General features: G+C 37.2%; 1 protein-coding gene across 3 annotated transcripts in view; it reads right to left on the bottom strand.

Annotated features, from left to right (window-relative positions):
- Positions 1 to 20199, bottom strand: part of PTH2R (parathyroid hormone 2 receptor) — a 101954-nt gene that overhangs the window by 73471 nt on the left and 8284 nt on the right. For 2 of the 3 annotated variants that reach the window (XM_038585591.1, XM_038585592.1), the window contains exon 2: positions 6615 to 6723. In XM_038585591.1, the coding sequence (XP_038441519.1) occupies positions 6615 to 6723 (109 nt within the window). The remainder of the gene's footprint in view (positions 1 to 6614; positions 6724 to 20199) is intronic. The other variant, XM_038585593.1, reaches the window with a different exon arrangement.

Raw genomic sequence — 20199 nt, 5'->3', positions numbered from 1 at the left:
GAATGGAAACAAATAACTTGATTTGCTTTGGGAATTGCTGAAACAATAAGAAAAAGGAAATGTCTTCTGTCGCCCACACTGTTCTTACAGAAGAGGACATTTTCTTGGAAACAGCCTCACTTTGCTCACACAATAGAAGCCTGTGCTTCCCATATCACAAGCAACCCAGGAATCCATCACACTGGCTTTTGCTGCTGGAGCACAGCTTCACCTGTTCCTTTCCATCATTACCTGTGTTCTGTTTTACTTTCTTGTTTAAACAGAGTGCAGTGAATCAATCTCCTTCAACTTTACCCTAGACACTCTTTTGTATCTTGCTGCCACTCCATATGGCTTCCCATTCATTCACGCTGTCTTTAACAAGTCATTCATCCTCATTTACCTACAATCCTTTACCAGCTATCGTGCACTCTACAAAAACTGGACCTGGACACACATTCTTATATCCCGATAGTTGCCCCTCTAAAATGTATGCTGGAGGGGTGCCTGGGAGGCTCAGTCAGTTAAGCACTCAATGCTTGGTTTTGGCTCAGGTCATGACCTCAGGGTTGTGAGATTAAGCCCCATGTAGGGCTTCACACTGAGTCCCTCTCAGTGGGACTCCTCTTCCTCGGTCCTCTGTCCCTCCCTGCTGCTTGCACTTTCTCTCTCTCTCTCTCTCTCTCAGATAGATAGATAGATGATAGATAAATAGATGATAGATAGATAGATAGATAGATAGATAGATAGATAGATAGATAGAAAAAGAAAATAGATAAAATGCAATGTTGCAATTTTCTGGCAATAGTTACATAATGGAATAAGGTGTTCATACAAGTTTAAAACCTAATGACCATTTATTCTATAACTGTAGTTTTTAAACTACTATGGAGACAAATCTGCTGATATTTTCCTCATGCTCAAGGGGACAGTTTTCTAGTTCCCTATACCACCCCACATACATGCACACACACTCCCCAAAATTCAGAAAACCAACATTCCTCAAAAATAGTGTTTCTGGGGATCCCTGGGTGGCGCAGCGGTTTGGCGCCTGCCTTTGGCCCAGGGCGCGATCCTGGAGACCCGGGGTCGAATCCCACGTCGGGCTCCCAGTGCATGGAGCCTGCTTCTCCCTCTGCCTGTCTCTGCCTCTCTCTCTTTCTCTCTCTGTGACTATCATAAATAAATAAAAATTTTAAAAAAAAATTTAAAAAAAAAATAGTGTTTCTGTAGATTGTGTTCATCTCTCTGGCGGCTCTTTGGCAAAGAGAATAATAAATATTCACAAAGGTTGAAAGGATTGGGGAAGCCATGGCCTCACACAGCTAATATAGAGATCTTAATTAACATCTACTCTTTGATCATCATTTCACATCCTATGCGAGTAAATACTTTTATTCGTTACCAAGAAACTAATTAATTGCCTGATGATTCACCCATCTCTCTTTATAAATTAACACTATTAATTACATTCCTTGTTATCTCTTGTGTATGCCAGGACAAACTACTTATTAGTGATGCTTGTCAAACTATGATCTTTACACAGAATGGTCTAAAATTTGGAGACTCTAACTTTTTCTCTTTCAATTCCACAGTTACCCGAAATAAGTGTAACCAAACATTTGTGAAATCGAACTGGGATCAATAATATTTTGGGTTTTGTTTTTAACTACTTGAATCATTTTATAGATAGGTATTTGCATTTAAACTTTCATTTTCATAGTCATGAAAAAATTTGTATTTTCTTTTTATTACACTTTTTTTCAAAAATAAAACATAGAATGTTATATATATATGTATATATGTATATATACATCACCTAGAATTGACACTTGCTAATATTTTCCCATATGTATTTCATCTAATTTATTTTTTGCTGTGGTATTTTAGAGTATATTGTAGACAGCACAACAGCTCATTCCTAAACATTTTGATACACCTTTTTCAACTTTAAGAGAACTTAAAGATGGAAATTTCTTAAATTACTAGTGAATTCAAAATATCATTCTAGTTTTTTTACATATAAACTGAAGACATTTTTTAGTCAATTTACTATAATTACATATATTTTCATTAAAAGGTAAATCAAAATTTGACCAGATTTAATTCTATCCTATTTGTACAAAGAAAGACCTCAAAGAAAGTGCCTTTTCTCTTTAAATATTTATTCACCTATATGTTTCCCATGATTCACACCTTCAGAAGTTTTAGACATAAGTTTATATCCAGATCCTTTATTCTTTTTATGTGTCACTCATGTGACATGTGACTCTTCATCGTTGCTTGGCTTTGCCTATCCTATTCCCTCTGCCAGGAATGTCTTTTTCCTTTCCTCCTCTACACATCTAATTCCCACCCCCTTACTCTGAAAATGAAATGATTATTCCCCCAGGAAGCCTCCTCCAATCCATCATCCTCAATCAAATAAGATACCTTTTCAATGGGTCCATAGTTGTGATATTTCTGTTGTTAAACTTACACACACATACTCCTATTGTTAAACTTACATCTCCATCATCTCCATGGGGCAAGGACAGAATAGGGTCATTTTTTCCGGTACTTACTACAGAAACAATACACTGTGAGCAAATAATATATTTGTTGAACTGTTAAAGAGACACTAAAGATGACAATGTTGGACTAGCTAGTCTCTATATTCCAGCTCAATATTTCATGGGACTTTATAGAAAATAGTTCATTTAGCCTTCATAGATAATAATCTTTATAAATTCCTTAATGGTGATGTTACTCCTTGTTAGTAGACCTGCATGTTTGAGCTATCAGAATCAGTGCTCTTTACAGGTACATGAATGAATCTCTTTTCTGACACTGTTAGAGAACTCCTTCCTAGGAAAAAACACCTACAAAGACTGGATTAATATAAAAACCTGCTTTCTTAAAACATGGCTTTGCTGACTATAAATGAAAGGAATAGAGCTGAGGCCAGAAATTATTTCATAGGATCAGCAGGCACTGTATTTAGGGCTTTACCCTGGAGGCCTTTACTGATCTGTTGGCTTAGAGGTTGGATTTTGATTGTGTTCAAGTAACAAAAGATGAGCCTGAGGCCTGATGCAGTCAAGAAATTGAACAGGAACTCCATGTATAATGTCAGGATCCCATCCAGACATGACCCCATTGTTAGTGAACAAGAAACAAAACTATCCTTCAGAAAGAGATTGGCTTGTTTCACTCCTGGCTCCATGTAGAATTAGAATAGAAAACAACAGAAGAAACAATTCTCTGAAAATTTCTAACTAAAAGCTCACATTCATATGTGGTTTAAATTTAGATTAAAGTAGACTTAGGTCACCTAACAGAAGTAACAGAAATCGTCTCTGGAAAAATGTGTCTTTGGGGCACCTAGGTGGCTCAGTTAAGTATCTGCCTTTGGCTCAGGGCATGATCCCAGAACCCTGGGATCAAGCCCCTCATCAGACTCCCTGCTCATCAAGGAGTCTGCTTCTCCCTCTGCCCATCCCCACTTCTTGTGTGCTCTCTCTCTCTCAAATAAATAAAATATTTTTTTAAATGTGTTTTCAATGAAAACCTCATGAGTTGTTTATCATAAATCATTAGACACAGGAAATAAACCACCGTGTGAGGTAATAAGTATTGAAAAGCAAAGTCTATGAATATTAGAATTATCAAATATTATAATTCTGCTATTTGAATAAAAAACATAGGGCAGCCCGGGTGGCTCAGTGGTTTAGCGCCGCTTTCAGCCCAGGGCCTGATCCTGGAGACCCGGGATTGAGTCCCACGTCGGGCTCTCTGCATGGAGCCTGCTTCTCCCTCTGCCTGTATCTCTGCTTCTCTCTCTCTCTCTCTCTCTGTCCCTCATGGATAAATAAATCAAATCTTTAAGAAAAAAGAATATAAAACATGTTTAATAAAAAAGAGAAGAAATTGAAAAGATATTGAAGATAAAAAAGACTATAAATACTAAATATAAAGATTCCAGAAAGTGAAAAATGGATAATCGAAATTAACTTAATGGATGGATTAAACAGCCATTAGACAAAGCTGAACAAAGAGTTAGCAGATTGGAAAATATATCTGAAGAAATTACCAAAACAGTAGAGAAACAAAGTAAAGAAACTGTAGAGAAACAAAGAAAAGAAAAATATACAAGACATGAAGACACAAAGAGTAGGGTGAAAAGATCCTAGATTTGTCTAATTGGTGTTCCAGATAGAAAGACTAAGAGAATGAGGGAAAGAAAAGTTTCAAAGACAAAATAGCAAACAATTCCCACCAATGGCTAAAGGCAGATCCTCAGACTTCAGAAATCAAATAAATCTGTACCTAGATAACAGAATAAAATTGCAGAATATAAAACTCAAAGAAAAGCTCTTAAAAGGAACTAGAGAGAAAAAAAATTAATCATCAACAAAGACCAAAAACTGATTTGTCACCAACAGCAATGGAAGCTAGGGCAAAGATTAAATAATATTCAGGTGCTAAAAGTATAATTCTCAACTAAGGATCCTATGTTCAGAAAAAGCACCTTTGAAACCCGAGACTGAAATAAACACCTTTTTAGACAAGCGAACACTGAGAGTATTCACTGCAAGCAACTTCTAACATAAAGAAATCTTACAAAAAGACATTCTTGTAAATTTTTGAAGAAAAATTAAAATATATAATTAAGATAAAACTATATGACCTTATTAATGTAAAATTATATGACAATAACATATAATTTGGAAGAAATTAAAATATTTCAAATTGCTTATATTATTCAAGAGGTAGAAGTTATAAACTTTAATAAAAATTCTTAAATTAAGTATTTGGAGATTAGAATGAAGTAGATCAAACCAGATATTTCATTATAGGGCATAGCTTTTTTTTTCTTTTTAGGGAGGGAGAGGTGGGGGAAGAGGTAGGTAGAGAGAGAGAGAATTTTAAGCAGGCTCCACACCCAGTGCAGAGCTCTACCCCAGGCTCAGTCTCACAAACCTGAGATCATGAACTGAGCCAAAATCAAAAGTCTTAAGCTTAACCAACTGAGCCATCCAAGTACCCTAGGGCATAGCGTTTTGTTTTTTTTTTTTATTCAGTTTAGTTAACATATACTGTATTATTCTTTTCAGAGGTAGAATTTCGTGATTCATCAGTTGCATATAACACCCAGTGCTCATTACATCAAGTGTTCTCCTTAATGCCCATCATCTAATTACCTCATCCCTCCTCCCCCACCTCTCCTCCAGTGACCCTCAGTTTGTCTCCTATAGCTAAGAATCTCTTATGGTTTGTCTACTGCTCTGATTTCATTTTATTTTATTTTTTCCTTCCCTTTCCCTATGTTCATCTGTTTTGTTCCTTAAATTCTACATGAGTGAAATTGTATGGTATTTGTCTTTCTCTGACTTATTTTGCTTAGCATAATACCCCTAGTTCCATCCAAGTCATTGCAAATGGCGAGATTTCATTCTTTTTGATGGCTAACAGTCCATTGTATATGTATACCACATCTTCTTTAATCATTCTTCTGTCAATGGACATCTGGTCTCTTTCCATATTTGGCTATTATGGACATTGTGTTTTCAAACATTGGGATGTATGTGCCCCTTTGACTCAGTATTTTTGTATCCTTTGGATAAATACCTAGTAGCACAATTTCTGGGTTGTAGGGTAGTTCTATTTTTAACATTTTTGAGGAACCTCCATACTGTTTCCCAGAGTGGCTAAACCAGCTTGCGTTCCCACCAACAGTGCAAGAGGGCCCTCTTTCTCCACATCACTGCCAACATCTGTTGTTTCCTGAGTTGCTAATTTTAGTAAGGCATAGCTTTAAAGACATTATCTGCTGCATTCTGACTGTTGGGAAGTTAGGAAATTCAGTCAATAGCACCTCTCTTTTAAAAAAAAATTCCTTAATTATAATCAACTATCAAGGCAAGAAATTTTCCCATGTAAACTCTTATAATTTACCTACTACTCCAAAGATTCCAATAAGTAACTTTTTTCAATGGCCCCAATAAGAACTGTGAGTGAGTACCAGGCCCCAAGGAGCACAAGCCACAGGTTCCTGTATATTTACAAGAGGAGAACCACTCAAAAGCACCAACACCACCACAAGCTCACCTGTAGAGTTGTTTTGTTTTCCTAGTTCCCCACTTGAATTTGGAACTAATTGAAAAATTACACAAAGAGTCAGGCATATGGAAATTAAATGATTATTTCACTAAGAAAAAAAATTTTTTTGAGAACAGGGCTTAGGTACATATAAAAGGGCCTCCTTGTTTGTTCTTCTGATATTTATCTGTACTACCCAAAAGTGCAAGCAATATGCGCAAGAAACAGAGCCTGCCCCCTCCAAGCCTACTACCTAGTTAAGGGCAAACCAGTACTCATGCTCTCTGCACACAAACAGATCTGAGGCCTGAGAAAGAGACTGACATGCACATGCCCAGCTGCTACTCTGAAACTCAAAAATCAGGCAAGTCATTCTGTCCATATGGAGGGAAGAGCTTGCGGTTAAAGAAATGAGAAGAGCCTGAATCCATTCTACACACTCCGTATAGAAACATGGAAAGACTAGTGAGGAACACTCTGCTACTACTTAAAAGGGAAACTTGAGTCTTTTTGAGGATTGGGGTAGGAACACAAGAAGACATAATTTTCAGCACCTTTACCTCCTTCCTGGAGCTGAGCTGTGATGTTGAGTTCACACTGTACTTTAGCTTTCAGCACAAGGACAATCTGCTCCTCTATAGTAATGGTGCCATCAGAATCCAGCTGTGGAAATGAACAAAATACAAACAGAAAAATATTCCCATTACCTCTTTTTTTTTAAGCCATGACATAATCTTTCATTAATCTACCTTCTAATATATTTGAAAATTAAAGTTTTGATATCCAGCTATCTAGAATAGTCTTCTGTCTGAGTCAAACTTTTTACAAGACATCTTTCACCAGACACCTTGATACCCATTCTCACCCTGGAACACGCTTCTAACATACAAGTGAATAATGATTTCTTATTGAATGAGTTCACCTTGATTTGACTTTAACAGCACCAGTCATAGAGAGGAAATTCTACTTTGGAAAACTTTCATTTCAATGAAATATATTTTAAACATGACAAAATATTCAGAAATGTTTGTTCAAAGAATGATGCTTGGACCACCTGAATCTGATGCACATATAAAATGCAGATCCTTAGGCTACACATCAGATTCAGTGAATCAGAATTTATTTTTGGAGGTGGAGACTGATAATCCTCATGTTTCACAAGAACACTTTGTGTTTCTTGCACTAACTTTAATGGGTTTGAGAATGAACATATTTGAAGGCACACAATAAGTGTGATCATTCTATTAGTCAAGTTACAAATCAGAGAAGCAGAACTATTAAGAGATTAAGGTAGATTATAGAGAAATACAGGTAGAGATAGAGACAATAAGTACTTGTTTTAGGGGTTTGATTAAATGGTTGTGGGAGGTAGTTAAACAATCTCCAGAAGGCTTTTTTTTTTTTTTTTTTTTTTTTGAGGCAGGGGGTCCTATGCTGGATGTGGAAATCTGAAGATCAGCCAGTAAAAAAGAGAAGATGAGTGTAAACAGAGGGAAAGTAAAAACAAACTGGAACCATGAGCATGAGCTAGAAACCATGAGGACACTCTAGAGTCCATGCAAATTCTTAGCAGCTCCAACCCTCATACTGTAGGTGTCCAACAGAAGCTGGCATTCTTTATCATGGACCTAAACACCACTTATCCCAGGAACCAGAGAAGTTAAATGAGGACCCAGGAAAAGAAGAAGCATCTACAGACTTGGCTGCTATCTCTCCCCAGTGAGCTGAGCCAACAAATAAACAACAACGTGTGAGATATGTAAGTACCTGCCTTGACCATCTGAATGTAAAAACCAAAATGGCTGCTGCTTCACTTCTGTTCTCCAGTGCTCATGAAAAAATGTCTTGTGTGTCACCCTAACCAGAAACTAAAGGGAATGTGGATTCTAGAAAAAAACATTTAACATAGCCAAGTTGACAAAGCCAACAAAGTCACCAAAATCCACCTCTGCCAACTTGGCACCCATACACATCTCTTTAAACCACATTGAATTTCCAGAAAACTCAATAACAAAGTCATGCTTCATCTAACATGATATAATTCATTTGGTACCAAGAATTAATCCAAAACACAGAATTTTAAGGAGGGAAAGATCTTTGTTATTTTCAGCTATGTAACATATTAAACTCTGTGGCTTAAACATTATCTCACAACGTGGGAGAGGCTTAGTTGGGTGGTTCTGGGTTTCAGTCTCTTATGAGATTTCACTTAGGGGTTCATCTGGAAAAAAAAAAAAAAGGGACTTCATCTATAGATGCTTTCACCTAGATTTGACTGGGACTAGAGGATCCACTTCCAAGATGGCGCACTCACACAGCTATTGGCAGAGGGCTTAAGTTCCTCAGTGGCTGATAAGAGGAAGAAATGTTAGTTCCTCACCATACAGTTCTCTACATATGGTGCCTGAGTGTTTTTACAATATGGCAACTGCCTTCCCATAGATGAGCAATTCCAGAAAGAATGCAAGGAGAAAGCCACCATGCCTTTGATGATCTAGTCTCAGATTTCATTCATGGTCATTTTGATCATATTCCATTAGCTAAAACAAACCACCAAGTCTCACTCAAGAGGAGAGAAATTAATCTCTACCTTTTCAAAGGAAGACAGCAAAAAATTTATAAATATATCTTTAAACAACTACAATTTTCTACAGGTGGTCATCTATTTTCTACAAAGAGAGGGCAGCCCAGGTGGCTCAGCGGTTTGGCACCACCTTTGGCCCAGGGCGTGATCCTGGAGACCTGGGATGGAGTCCCACATCAGGCTTCCTGCAGGGAGCCTGCTTCTCCCTCTGCCTGTGTCTCTGCCTCTCTCTCTCTGTCTCTGTGTCTCTCATGAATAAATAAATAAAATCTTATTAAAAAAGAAAGAGAATACTGAGTACTGTGGTTTTGTAGATTTATTAACAATAATAGGGTCTAGAGGCACCTGCCTGGCTCAGTTGGTTAAGTGTCTGCCTTCAGCTCAGGTCATGATCCCAGCATCCTGAGATCGAGCCTCATGTTGGGTTCCCTGCTCAGCGAGAGTCAGCTTCTCCCTCTCCCTCTGCCTCTACTGCTCTCTTACTGATGCTCACTCTCTCTCTTTCAAATAAATAAATACAATCTTTAAAATAAAAATAAAATAATAATAATAATAATAATAACAACAACAACAGCAACAACATCCAGAGCTTTGCCAATTCTGTTTTTCTGTAGGGACTTAGAAATTCTTAAATCAAATGAGATGATAAAATCCATCAATTTAACTAAGTGACCAACTCCCAATAATACAATCTTTTGCAAACCCCAAATCTTTAATTTCAGGCTGTAAATACTTATTCTCTAGAATCATTCTTTAAGGAAAGTGGGAAAATAACTCTTTTTATGTTGTGCAATAAGACACTACAGACTAAACATTAGAAATAGATGTTTGCATTATTAGTCATAAAAACTTAGAGATTACTGATTATTATTATTTTAAATAATATATAAAATGACAGACCGACAGGTTACCTTGAAATAAAGGATACAGAAAAAAATCTATCAGAAGAACTAGTTTCGGTGTTAAAAAAAAGTCTTATTCCTCAGAACATGAGAGACTCCTAACTCTGGGAAATGAACTAGGGGTGGTGGAAGGGAAGGTGGGCAGGAGGTAGGGGTGACTGGGTGATAGGCACTGAGGGGGGCACTTGATGGGATGAGCATTGGGTGTTATTCTATATGTTGGCAAGTTGAACACCCATAAAAAATTTTTTTTAAAGTCTTATTCCTGAAAATTACGAGTTTATTATTTCCTAATATATTTATTATAAAAAAAGTAGCTCAGTGAATAGTCTGGTATATAGTTTTAGAGATTTCTAGATAATATTCATAGTTCAATGCTCACATTTAATGATATTTATGAAAAGAGATAATAAACAAAAACTAATTTTTTGGATTGGAATACATACCATAATTTAGTCCTCAGGTGAACACAATGCAGATCTTGAGTTAAAAGTACCTACATTAAAAGTGAGCCCTAAAAATCTCACTAACCCTAAAGGGAGAATGAAATGTGGGCACTGTAGGAAAACTGACATCTTCCCATTCATTATCCAGAAACAGCCAGGCACCATACACATTTTTTTCGTTTTGTTTTCTGGCTGGGTTTTTGTTTGTATTTTCAGTTCAATAGTTACTTTCTTTTACCTCAATCCTAGAAAACACTAAGTAAGCTGTGACCTTCAGAACTATAAATTTGATTAAGAGAAATTTTACTTCAGTTACCAAACATGAACATTGCAAATCATCCCTTGCCCATTTTTACTTGAATAAATATATTTTTTGTTTTCTTTTCTGCAGATTTAGCCTTTGTATAGGGATAACCTTTCCAGGAACATAAGCATCATATAATCTGTAGCTGCTATGGATATTTTGCCCTACACAATGTGGCCAGTTTAACCAGAAGCAAATTTGGTTAGACTGTGCTAATTTATGATATTCTAAATTGGCCTTTAGTCATTTCAAGTGAGAATAAAGAAATGTTTAACATCTTTTAAATTGCTTTCTCTCCCTCCTTAGTTACAGATACAAGTGTTCTTCACAATAGATGGACAGTAAAATCATAGCATACTTAAAACAGAAGAGTTTTCATGTCCAATGTCTGTTAATCCAAGAGCAACAATTGCATCCAAAATAAAATGGCACATTTAGTTTAAAAAAAAAGATATTAGTAATTTTTCTGGGCAAGTGACCATTTACAATTTGAAATAAAATGTTGTCTTTTCCTGAAAATAAAATTGTTGTTATAGATACTGATTGGTTAAAGTCAGAATATGCAAATTCTTATAATTGCAATATTCATACTCATTCCATTTTTAAGCAAACATGAACCCATAAATTAGATGTTTGAACATAAGAGGATTCTGAAAGGCAAAGAGCAGGAAGCAGACCAGCCAGGGACCGTAGATCCCAAAGAACAACACCAGTGGTAAATTCTCTGTCTTCTTTCTGCCTTATGTACTTGGGGCTTGGAGTTGAGACGCTGGCAATTCTGAAACACCAACAGATACTGACCAAAAAAAAAAAAAGAAAAAAAGAAAGCCTCAAGAAAACCATGCTCTGTACAGCAAGGAGGTAAAGAGATGGCCTGACTAGATAGAAAACTTTTACACAATAACAGCTCGAACTAAGCCAAACTCCACAGGAAAAAACCTGCACTTTTATGCCTACTGGCAGGAGCCACGGCCAAGTGGAGAGCCTAGACTCTCAGTCTTGGCGAGCTGTAAGGAGGTGACCCTACACTCCCTCCAGAGAGGTCTCAGAGCAAAGAAGAGAGCCAGGACATCTACCCACTGGTCTGTGACATGGCCATCACCCCTCAGGAATCAATGGAGACCGTGGGAGCCTGGACTTCCACTCCCTGCTGGCAGTTAAAAGGTACCCTCCTTGGGGCACTGTCAGAAAAGACCAAGTAGGAAGTCAACCTAGCAATGAGGCACCCTATTGTGGTGTCAGTGGAGACCACATGGGGAGGAGAACTCACATCCCCACCCATCAGCAACAAGGAGCTCCCCACCTTGGGTGTCAACAGCAGCTGGCTGGGGACACTAAACCTTTACTTCTACGGATACTCTCACTTCCCCAACTATATTAACACCAGATAAAGTAGACTTCAGAGCAAACAAAAGTACCACAGACCACCAAGAGGGACATTATATAAGAATAAAAGTATCATTCCACCAAAAAAAAAAAAAAATAGCTATCTGAAAAGTGTATGCATCAAAAAACAAAAATAGGGGCACCCAGGTGGCTCAGTCGGTAAACCAGCTCTTGGTTTCAGCTCAAGTCATGATTTCAGGGTCATGAGACTGAGTCCCTCGGGGAGCTCTGTGCTCAGCAGAGAGTCTGCTTGAGATTCTCCCTCTCTGTCTCCCTCTAGCCCACGCTCTCACTCTCTCTCTCTAAAATAAACAAATAAATCTTTTAAAAAAACAGAAAAAATATGTGAAGCAAATATTGACAGAATTGAAAGCGGAAATAGATAAATCCACAATTATACTTGGAAACTTAAATACTCCCTGCTCAATTGATATAACAATGAGACAGAAAGGCAACAAAGATAGAGAACTCAACAACACCATCAATTGAAAGGATCTAATAGACATTTATAGAACACTTCACTCAACAAGTCAGAGTACACATTCTTTCCGAGTGCTCACAGAATAAATACCAAGACAGACCATATCCTGGGCCATAAGATAGATCACAAGAAGTTTACAGACTATGTTCTCAGACACGATGGGTTCAAACCAGAAATCAAAAAGAGAACGATAACAGGGAAATATTCAAACACTTGAAAACTAAAGAACATACTTCTAAATAATCCACGGGTCAAAAAGGAAGTCTCAGAGGAAATCAGAACAATACACTGAACTGACTGAAAATGAAAATCCAAAATATCAAAATGTGAAGGCATAGCTAAAAAGATGCTGAGAGAAACTTGCAACACTAAATATCTGCATTGGTAAAGAAGAAAAACCTCATATCAATAACATAAGGCCCTACCTCAAGAACCTGGAAAAAGAAGAGCAAACTAAAACCAAAGCAGGTAGAAAGGACACAATAAAGATAAAAATAGAAATCAGGGGCACCTGGGTGGCTCAGTCAGTTAAGTATCTGCCTTCAGCTCAGGTCATGATCCCAGGGTCCTGGGATCAAGTCCTACATTGGGCTCCCTGCTCAGCAGAGAGCCTGCTTCTCCCTCTCCTGCTCTCCCTGCTTGTGTGCACTCGCTCGCTCTCACTCTCTCTCTGTCAAACAAATAAATAAAATAAAAGAGCTAGGTCTTTGAAAAGACAATAAAATTGACAAACTTCTAGCAAATGAACAAAGGAAAGAAAGAGAGAAGACACAAAGTAAATTATAGAAATGGAGAACAGATTAGTAGTTGCCCTGGGGTTGAGGAGGAGGAGATGTGAGTGTATCTATAGAATGGCAACAGACGGGGAATCTTTTGGAGATAGAAAACCTGATATCTTGACTGTATTGATGTCAATATGTTGGTTGTGATATTTACTATACTTTTATACGATGTTACCACTGGGAGAAACTGGGTAGAGGGTATCAGGTTCTCTCTGTATTATTTCTTACAACTGCATATGAATCTATAATTATCTAAGTTAATTTTTTTTCAAAAGAATCAATCTGTCCTAACTTGAAAAAACACAATATATATAAAAATATTACCTCATTTTAGTACATGAGGATCTGCCACAAGGTGGTTGTAAAAAACAAAGGTAAATAAGAAGTGTTAAAATATGACTATAGTTTTGCAGAAATATCTCCTTTATAAAGTGAAGTTTCCTTGATGTACATAATGCCTTCTTAGAAAGCTATTATAATATTCATATACTAGATTTGGCTCTAACTCAGAAAAGATTGAAAGAGTATGTTTAAAGAGAATGCATTTCTTTGGACTACTTTCCACAGCCCAAGAGAAAGGTGAGCTGGTCTACAATAAGGACTTTTGTTTGGAATTCAGGATTTGTCATATGGTTTAGTATCAATGAGCCAAATAATAAATCAGTTTTATTAATTTTCTACCCATGTTTTTACACAGGTCTCAGAAGAGTTCATACAGACCTATTAATATTTTATTTTACTTTCTTAAGTACTGATCTCACTCTTAAGAGTGCGATTCCCTTAAGAGCAGCCAAAGTTTTACATTGTAAAGTGAATCTGAGATGAAATATGTTTTTAATTACTTAGAATTTACTGTCTGTAATATTGGGTTCAAATAGAGAAAAGGATTCTGTTATAATAAACTGATAGCTTTGGAGAAAATATTGAACCATCCACCTTTAATTAAAACATCAACTATGGAAGTGTCTCCCCCTTTGTCCTTTTTTAACTCAAACAAGTAAAACAAGTTATGTAGATAAAATACACAGCATAAACACACGCACACATGCACTCCACCACACAAGTGTCCATACCTCTCAAGTTTTTTAATCCTTTCACAAACTGAACTCTAACTCGGAACTAAATCTAAAGACCAGTCCATTTTGCATATTAGACAGTAAATCATAAAACTTCCCAGGACTCTGTTCATGCAGGAAGCAAACTGAAAACAGTTTAAGAATGCAATGTATTAATCCGTGGCCTCACTGAAAATCAGTTAGGATCCTTCACACCTATCATTCAACCTTTTTTCATTTTAACCACTCAAAATTATCAGGTATTTGTAGAGCTCCAAATACTCCTTAGAAATCAAGCATAGGGGGCACCTAGGTGGCTCAGTGGTTGAGCATCTTGCCTTTGGCTCGGGGTGTGATCCCAAGGTCCTGGAATTGAGTCCCCCAGTGGGCTCCCTGCAGGGAGCCTGCTTCTCCCTCTGCCTGTGTCTGCCTCTCTCTCTCTGTGTCTCTCATGAATAAATAAATAAAATCTAAAAAAGAACGAAAGAAACCAAGCATAGTTAATTTTTTAAGTCATCTAATGATTATAGAGATGGAGAACAGATTAGTGGTTGCCAGGTATTGGAGAGAGCAAGGGACACGGTAAGAGAGGGAAGAGGCTGTAGCTATAAAGGTAGCAGGAGGGATTCCTGTGTTGAAACTGTTCTGTATCTTGACTACAGTGGTGGTCACGTGCATCTGCACGTGTGATAAAACTGCATAAAAGTAAATGCGCACACACACCATTGAATACAAATAAAACCAGTGACACCTGAATTAAGCATGTGGACTGCATCAACATCAATTTGCTGCTTGGGCTATTATATTACAGTTATAAAAGATATTACCACAGGGAGAAATTGGATAAAAGGTATACAATATCCCTATATTATTTCTTACACTATATATGAATCTACAATTTTCTCAAAATACTTTCTTCATTCATATAATAAAGAGTTTTTAGCGAATTGTATTTAGTTTAATGATTATAACTGTGACAGAAAGACCAACCAAGTTTTCAATTAAACGCAATATAATCTACTAGTTTGAACTAAATTAAGTTCAAATATGTTTAGATTATTTGGCAAAGAACTTGAGAGCAAAAGAAAATCATGGATTTGGTAGCTCCCCAAAATTTATAGGCTCCTATAAATTTGAAAGATTCCCTACCGTCTCAAAGAAAATCAATTACAACTGACAATTTTTAAATTCCCACCCATTATTAGATCTCCCAAGCAAGAGATTGTCAACTATTAATCATCAACTAATTTAAAATGACTCCCTTGGCAATTCAGTGAAGTAACTGTATCTTCCTCAAAAGTAATTTACTTATTTTATGGGAAGTTGCCATCAAAACACAAATTCAGAATTAGCCAAGTTAAGAACTATGCACACAGGGTCAAGTAGGTTTGTGCAACATTCAATTCCCAAGTCAAAAGCTCTATTTTCAAATCTCAGCAAAATTGGCACAAGAGTTTTAGTTACTTAAAAACCTAACTAGCTGGTACATCTAGAATGGCTTTCAAAAATCATTTCACACTGAAAATTTGGAAAGCTTTCTATGAACATAGAAAAGCTAAAAATTTGCTTTGAATGGTGTCCCTGTAATTATGGGGAAATACAGAATTTCAAATACAGGCATACCTCGTTTTAGTGCACTTTGCTTTGTAGCACTACTCAGGCGCTATATTTTTTTACACTTGAAGGGTTGTGGCAACCCTGCATCAAGTGAATCTGTTGACACCATTTTTCCAACAGCATTAGCTTATTCTATGTCTCTGTGTCACATTTTGGTAATTCTCACGATACTTCAAACTCTTTCATTTCTTATTATATTTCTTATGGTGATCTGTGATCAGTGATTATGAAACACTGAAATCTCAAATGATAGCATTTATTCAGCAATGAAGTATTAATTAAGAAATGCACATTGTTTTATTCAGACCTAATGCTATTACACACTTACCAGACTACAGTATAGTATAAATAAAACTTTTATATTCACTGGGAAGCCCAATAATTTATTTGACTCACTTTCTTACAATATTCGCTTTACTACAGTGGTCTGGAACCAAACCTGTAATATCTCCAGGGTAAGCCTGTAGATCTTAAGTGTTCTCATCACACAAACACACAAAAAGGGAGGTGATGAATTTGTTAATCAACTGGATAACCATTTCACAATGTATATATATACTAAATCATGTTGTACACCTTTAAAAGAATCACATTGTACAACCAAAGGAAAAAAAAACGAAATGCAATACAAAATAAGTAAGCTACCCCCACCCTAACAACCAGTGTTGGCCTGTTTGGGGATGTAACAAATCATCAAGAAGATGATTATTTCCTTCAGGCAGTTGGCAACCAGAATTTGAGGTAGAGAAAATCAGGCTGCAGGCCAAATTTCAGTGGCCAACATTCCATCCATTTGTATCTATAGTGTCACCACCCCAGGCAACACATCTGTCATGCAGCATAGCTGTGGGATCCTGGGAAAGAGTAGCGGCTGGGAAAAATAACATGATTGATATCCAATGGGAATGAGAAGGCTAATTTTGAGCAACAGCAATGAGGTAAAATCACCATTAATAATAAGGTCAACAAACTATAAGGTAAGTTTCACATAGTAGAAACTCTGTGCACTCAGTAGCTATACAAATTATGCATGTCTGTTAAGAGAATAAAGGAAATTTATGAGAACTTGTAAAGTAAACCATATTCTATGACCTATCAAAAAAAGGAATGAATATTGGAATGAAACTTTGATTTTCCTAATTTCTAACATAACGATGTGACCACCTATCACACAACAGTTAGCTTTATGGATGAGAGAGGAGGTCAAGGTATGATTGTTTTTAGATAATTGAATGAGTAATAGGGGGCAGGGAATAGGGAAAGGTAACATGTAATGAGGAATTTAGTCAGTAGATCTGGGAATAATACAGGGGTTCTAAATCAGTGAGAAGTAAGAGTCCACATGGACTTACTGGCAGTAAAAAAAAAAAACTGAATCTAGTGGGTCAAGGGTTGGGGGAGCAGGAAAGAGCTGTATTTGACAAGACTGTGTGAGGTCAGTGTAGTCTGGGACCCAAACTTTTGGACAGATGAGGAGACACAGAGGGAGCCACTCAATGATAACAGTGCCTTATCAGGTTGACTTCTCTCCCAAAAGAAAGGTCATCACTCAAAGGTTGTATTAAACATTAATTCAAATGCAGAAATCTTTTTAAGAATGCTGAACATGATCTGTTTGAAAATGTGGGCATGTGCTTGACTGTATTTCTATTTTCAGTGATTATTACAGTGTCCAGCATAAGTGAGACCCTCAAAGTACTTGCTGAACTGAGTTGTCATGAATAGAAGGTTATGGGGTTTTTTAATTGTTGTGTTTTAATAGACACATAATTGGGGCAGCCTGGGTGGCTCAGCGGTTTAGCGCCACCTTCGGCGCAGGGCCTCATCCTGGAGACCCAGGATCGAGTCCCACATCAGGCTCCCTGCATGGAGCCTGCTTCTCCCTCTGCCTGTGTCTCTGCCTCTGTCTCTCATGAATGAATGAATGAATAAATAAATAAATAAATATTTTTAAAAAAAATAGACACATAATCAATATATAACATTATATGAGTTATTTTCAGATGTACAGCATACTGATTTATATTTCTATATATTGTGAAATGATAACCACAGTTAAGTCCAGTTAACATGTCACCATACATTTACAAAATTTTTTTCTCCTGATGAGAAACTTTAAAATCTACTCTCCTAGCAGCTTTCAAATATGCAATACAGTATTCTAACTATGGTTATCATGCTGTACATTATACCCTTGTGACTTACTTATTTTCAAACTGGAAGTTTGTACCATTGACCACATTACCCATTTTATCCTGTTTGGAGTTTTTTGTTTGTTTGTTAGGTAAGGTGCTCAATTTTTTTAACAGCTGTATTGAAATACAAAAAACCAGAGGTGCCTGGGTGACTCGGTCTGTTAAAGCATCTGACCCTTGGTTTCAGGTCATGATCATAGGGTTTTAAGATCGAGCCCCATGTCTGCTTCCATGCTCAGCACCAAGTCTGCTTCTCCCTCTCCCTCTGTTCATCCCTCCAGCTCGTGCACATGCATGTTCTCTCTCTCAAATAAGTAAAATCTTAAAATATATATGTGTGTGTGTGTGTGTATATATATATATATATATATATATATATATATATATACACACATATATAAAGAAATACATATATTTAACGGGCACATTTTGATTGGTTTGGACATATGCGAACACTTATGATACCATCACCAAAATCAAGGTAATAGATGTAGCCAACATCTTCCAAAATGTCCTCATGATTTTTGTTTGTTTTTTGTTTTTTTGTGGTAAGAAGAGTTACAAGATTTATCCTCTTGAATTTGGAAATGAACAATGCTGTATTGCTGTTAGCACTAGGTTGTCCTGGAGACCTCTAGAACTTGTTCACCTAGCACAGCTGAAGCTTTACTAAAAAGGTGTTGGTCAATAGATAAGGTGTTTTTGTTTTCCTGTATCTGCATAATAAAACACAAAGCTTATTTTGCCTTCAATGTAAACCTGTGCCAATGTACATTTGGCTGGATAACCTAAGGAAATGTTTTGGCAAGTGCATGTGCATCCATGGGTAGAGCAGGCTTCAGGAGAACGAGAGAATGCAAAATTCACAAGGGTAGAGATTTTGAGTTTTGCATTTTTTCACAGTGCATCCTTACTCAACCACTTGTACTCACTTGCCACCAAGTTGGTGAGGAATGGGATGGATGTTAGAGAGGCAGTAAAAATGTTCCTTCCTTCCTCTTAAGTTTGTTGTAAGGATTAAAGAAAATGCACATAGGGTGCCTAGTTAAGGGCCTTTATAGGGCAAACCTGTATACATATTAACCAGTATTAACAAATCTATACTTTTATGACCTTCTACTTATACTTGACCAACATAGACTTAACGAAGCAAAAAGACAAAAATGCTGAATGTGAAAACCTCTGGCAGAAATCAGTCAGGCCCTTCTCATCTCTAGCTGAGGACTTACTGTCTACACCACACAAGCATGGGAGTAAAAGGTACACTGGGAAGAAGGAAAATGGACAGATGCTGCAGGACAGGAGATGCCAGGCACAGAGCCCCACTTCGCACTGTTGGCTTTCTGTCTCCCCCTCGAGTGGAAGCCCCTTAGAGAACAGGGCCATCTCTTAATCACTTTGAGGGCCTACACAGTAAAGACAAAATTTAAGGGATGCCTGGGTGGATCAGTGGTTGAGCATCTGCCTTCAATTCAGCGCAGGGCATGATCCTGGAGTCCTGGGATTGAGTCCCACACTGGGCTCCCTGCATGGAGCCTGCTTCTCTCTCTGCCTGTGTCTCTGCCTCTTTCTGTGTGTGTCTCACATGAATAAATAAATAAAATCTTTTAAAAAAACAATTTAAAAAAGCTTAATAGTCCAATGCAATTTTGCTGAAGTGAAAATGAGAAGACCTAGGGAAAAAGAATTTTTTGGAGGTACCTCCTTATGCTCACAGAAAACCTGTTAGCCAGTTGTCTGCTCATTCTACACAACTCACTGTGCTGGTTTAGCAGTGAGGATCATCGAGTATATTTATTCTACAATATTTACTGAGACCTTTCATGGACAAGACACTATTCACAGACATTGTGGCAGAAGATTTATATAAAAGAAACCCAAGCCATGGATCTGGCCTTCAAGTACGTCAGGAGCTACAGTATGGCTCTTGGGCACTTCTTACACAATGAGCACGAATGGTAAAAAATGTGTTAGACTCACAAACAAAATGCCATTACTAATATATTACCAATCTGGTGGGAAAGAGAAGCATGCTATGTCTTTTGGATTGATTTTAAAAGGCCTTTTTAAGACTGCAGGAAAGCCCCACATATCTACTTATGGTTTCTTCTAGTTTTTTAGGTATCTCTAAGTTCAATGAATCAAAGTGAAAATCATGCTTAAGTTTTGCTTACATGACTACCCAAAAGCTTCTGGATGTCGTGTCTTATGACATTATTCATCTAGGAAATAAGACACCAGAATATATATTGAAAGAAATTCCACCTTGGTGCTCGTTACACGCATGAGCACCTTTCGGAAGGCAGATTCTCTCGCGGTGTAGGCAGAAGAATATGCAAGCTTATCTCATGCCCACAACATGTGCTTAAATGCATTTTTTAAACACA

The sequence above is a fragment of the Canis lupus genome, chromosome 37, assembly GCF_011100685.1.
Source record: "Canis lupus familiaris isolate Mischka breed German Shepherd chromosome 37, alternate assembly UU_Cfam_GSD_1.0, whole genome shotgun sequence".
Lineage (NCBI taxonomy): Eukaryota > Metazoa > Chordata > Mammalia > Carnivora > Canidae > Canis > Canis lupus.
This window is presented reverse-complemented; position numbering and strand designations above follow the sequence as displayed.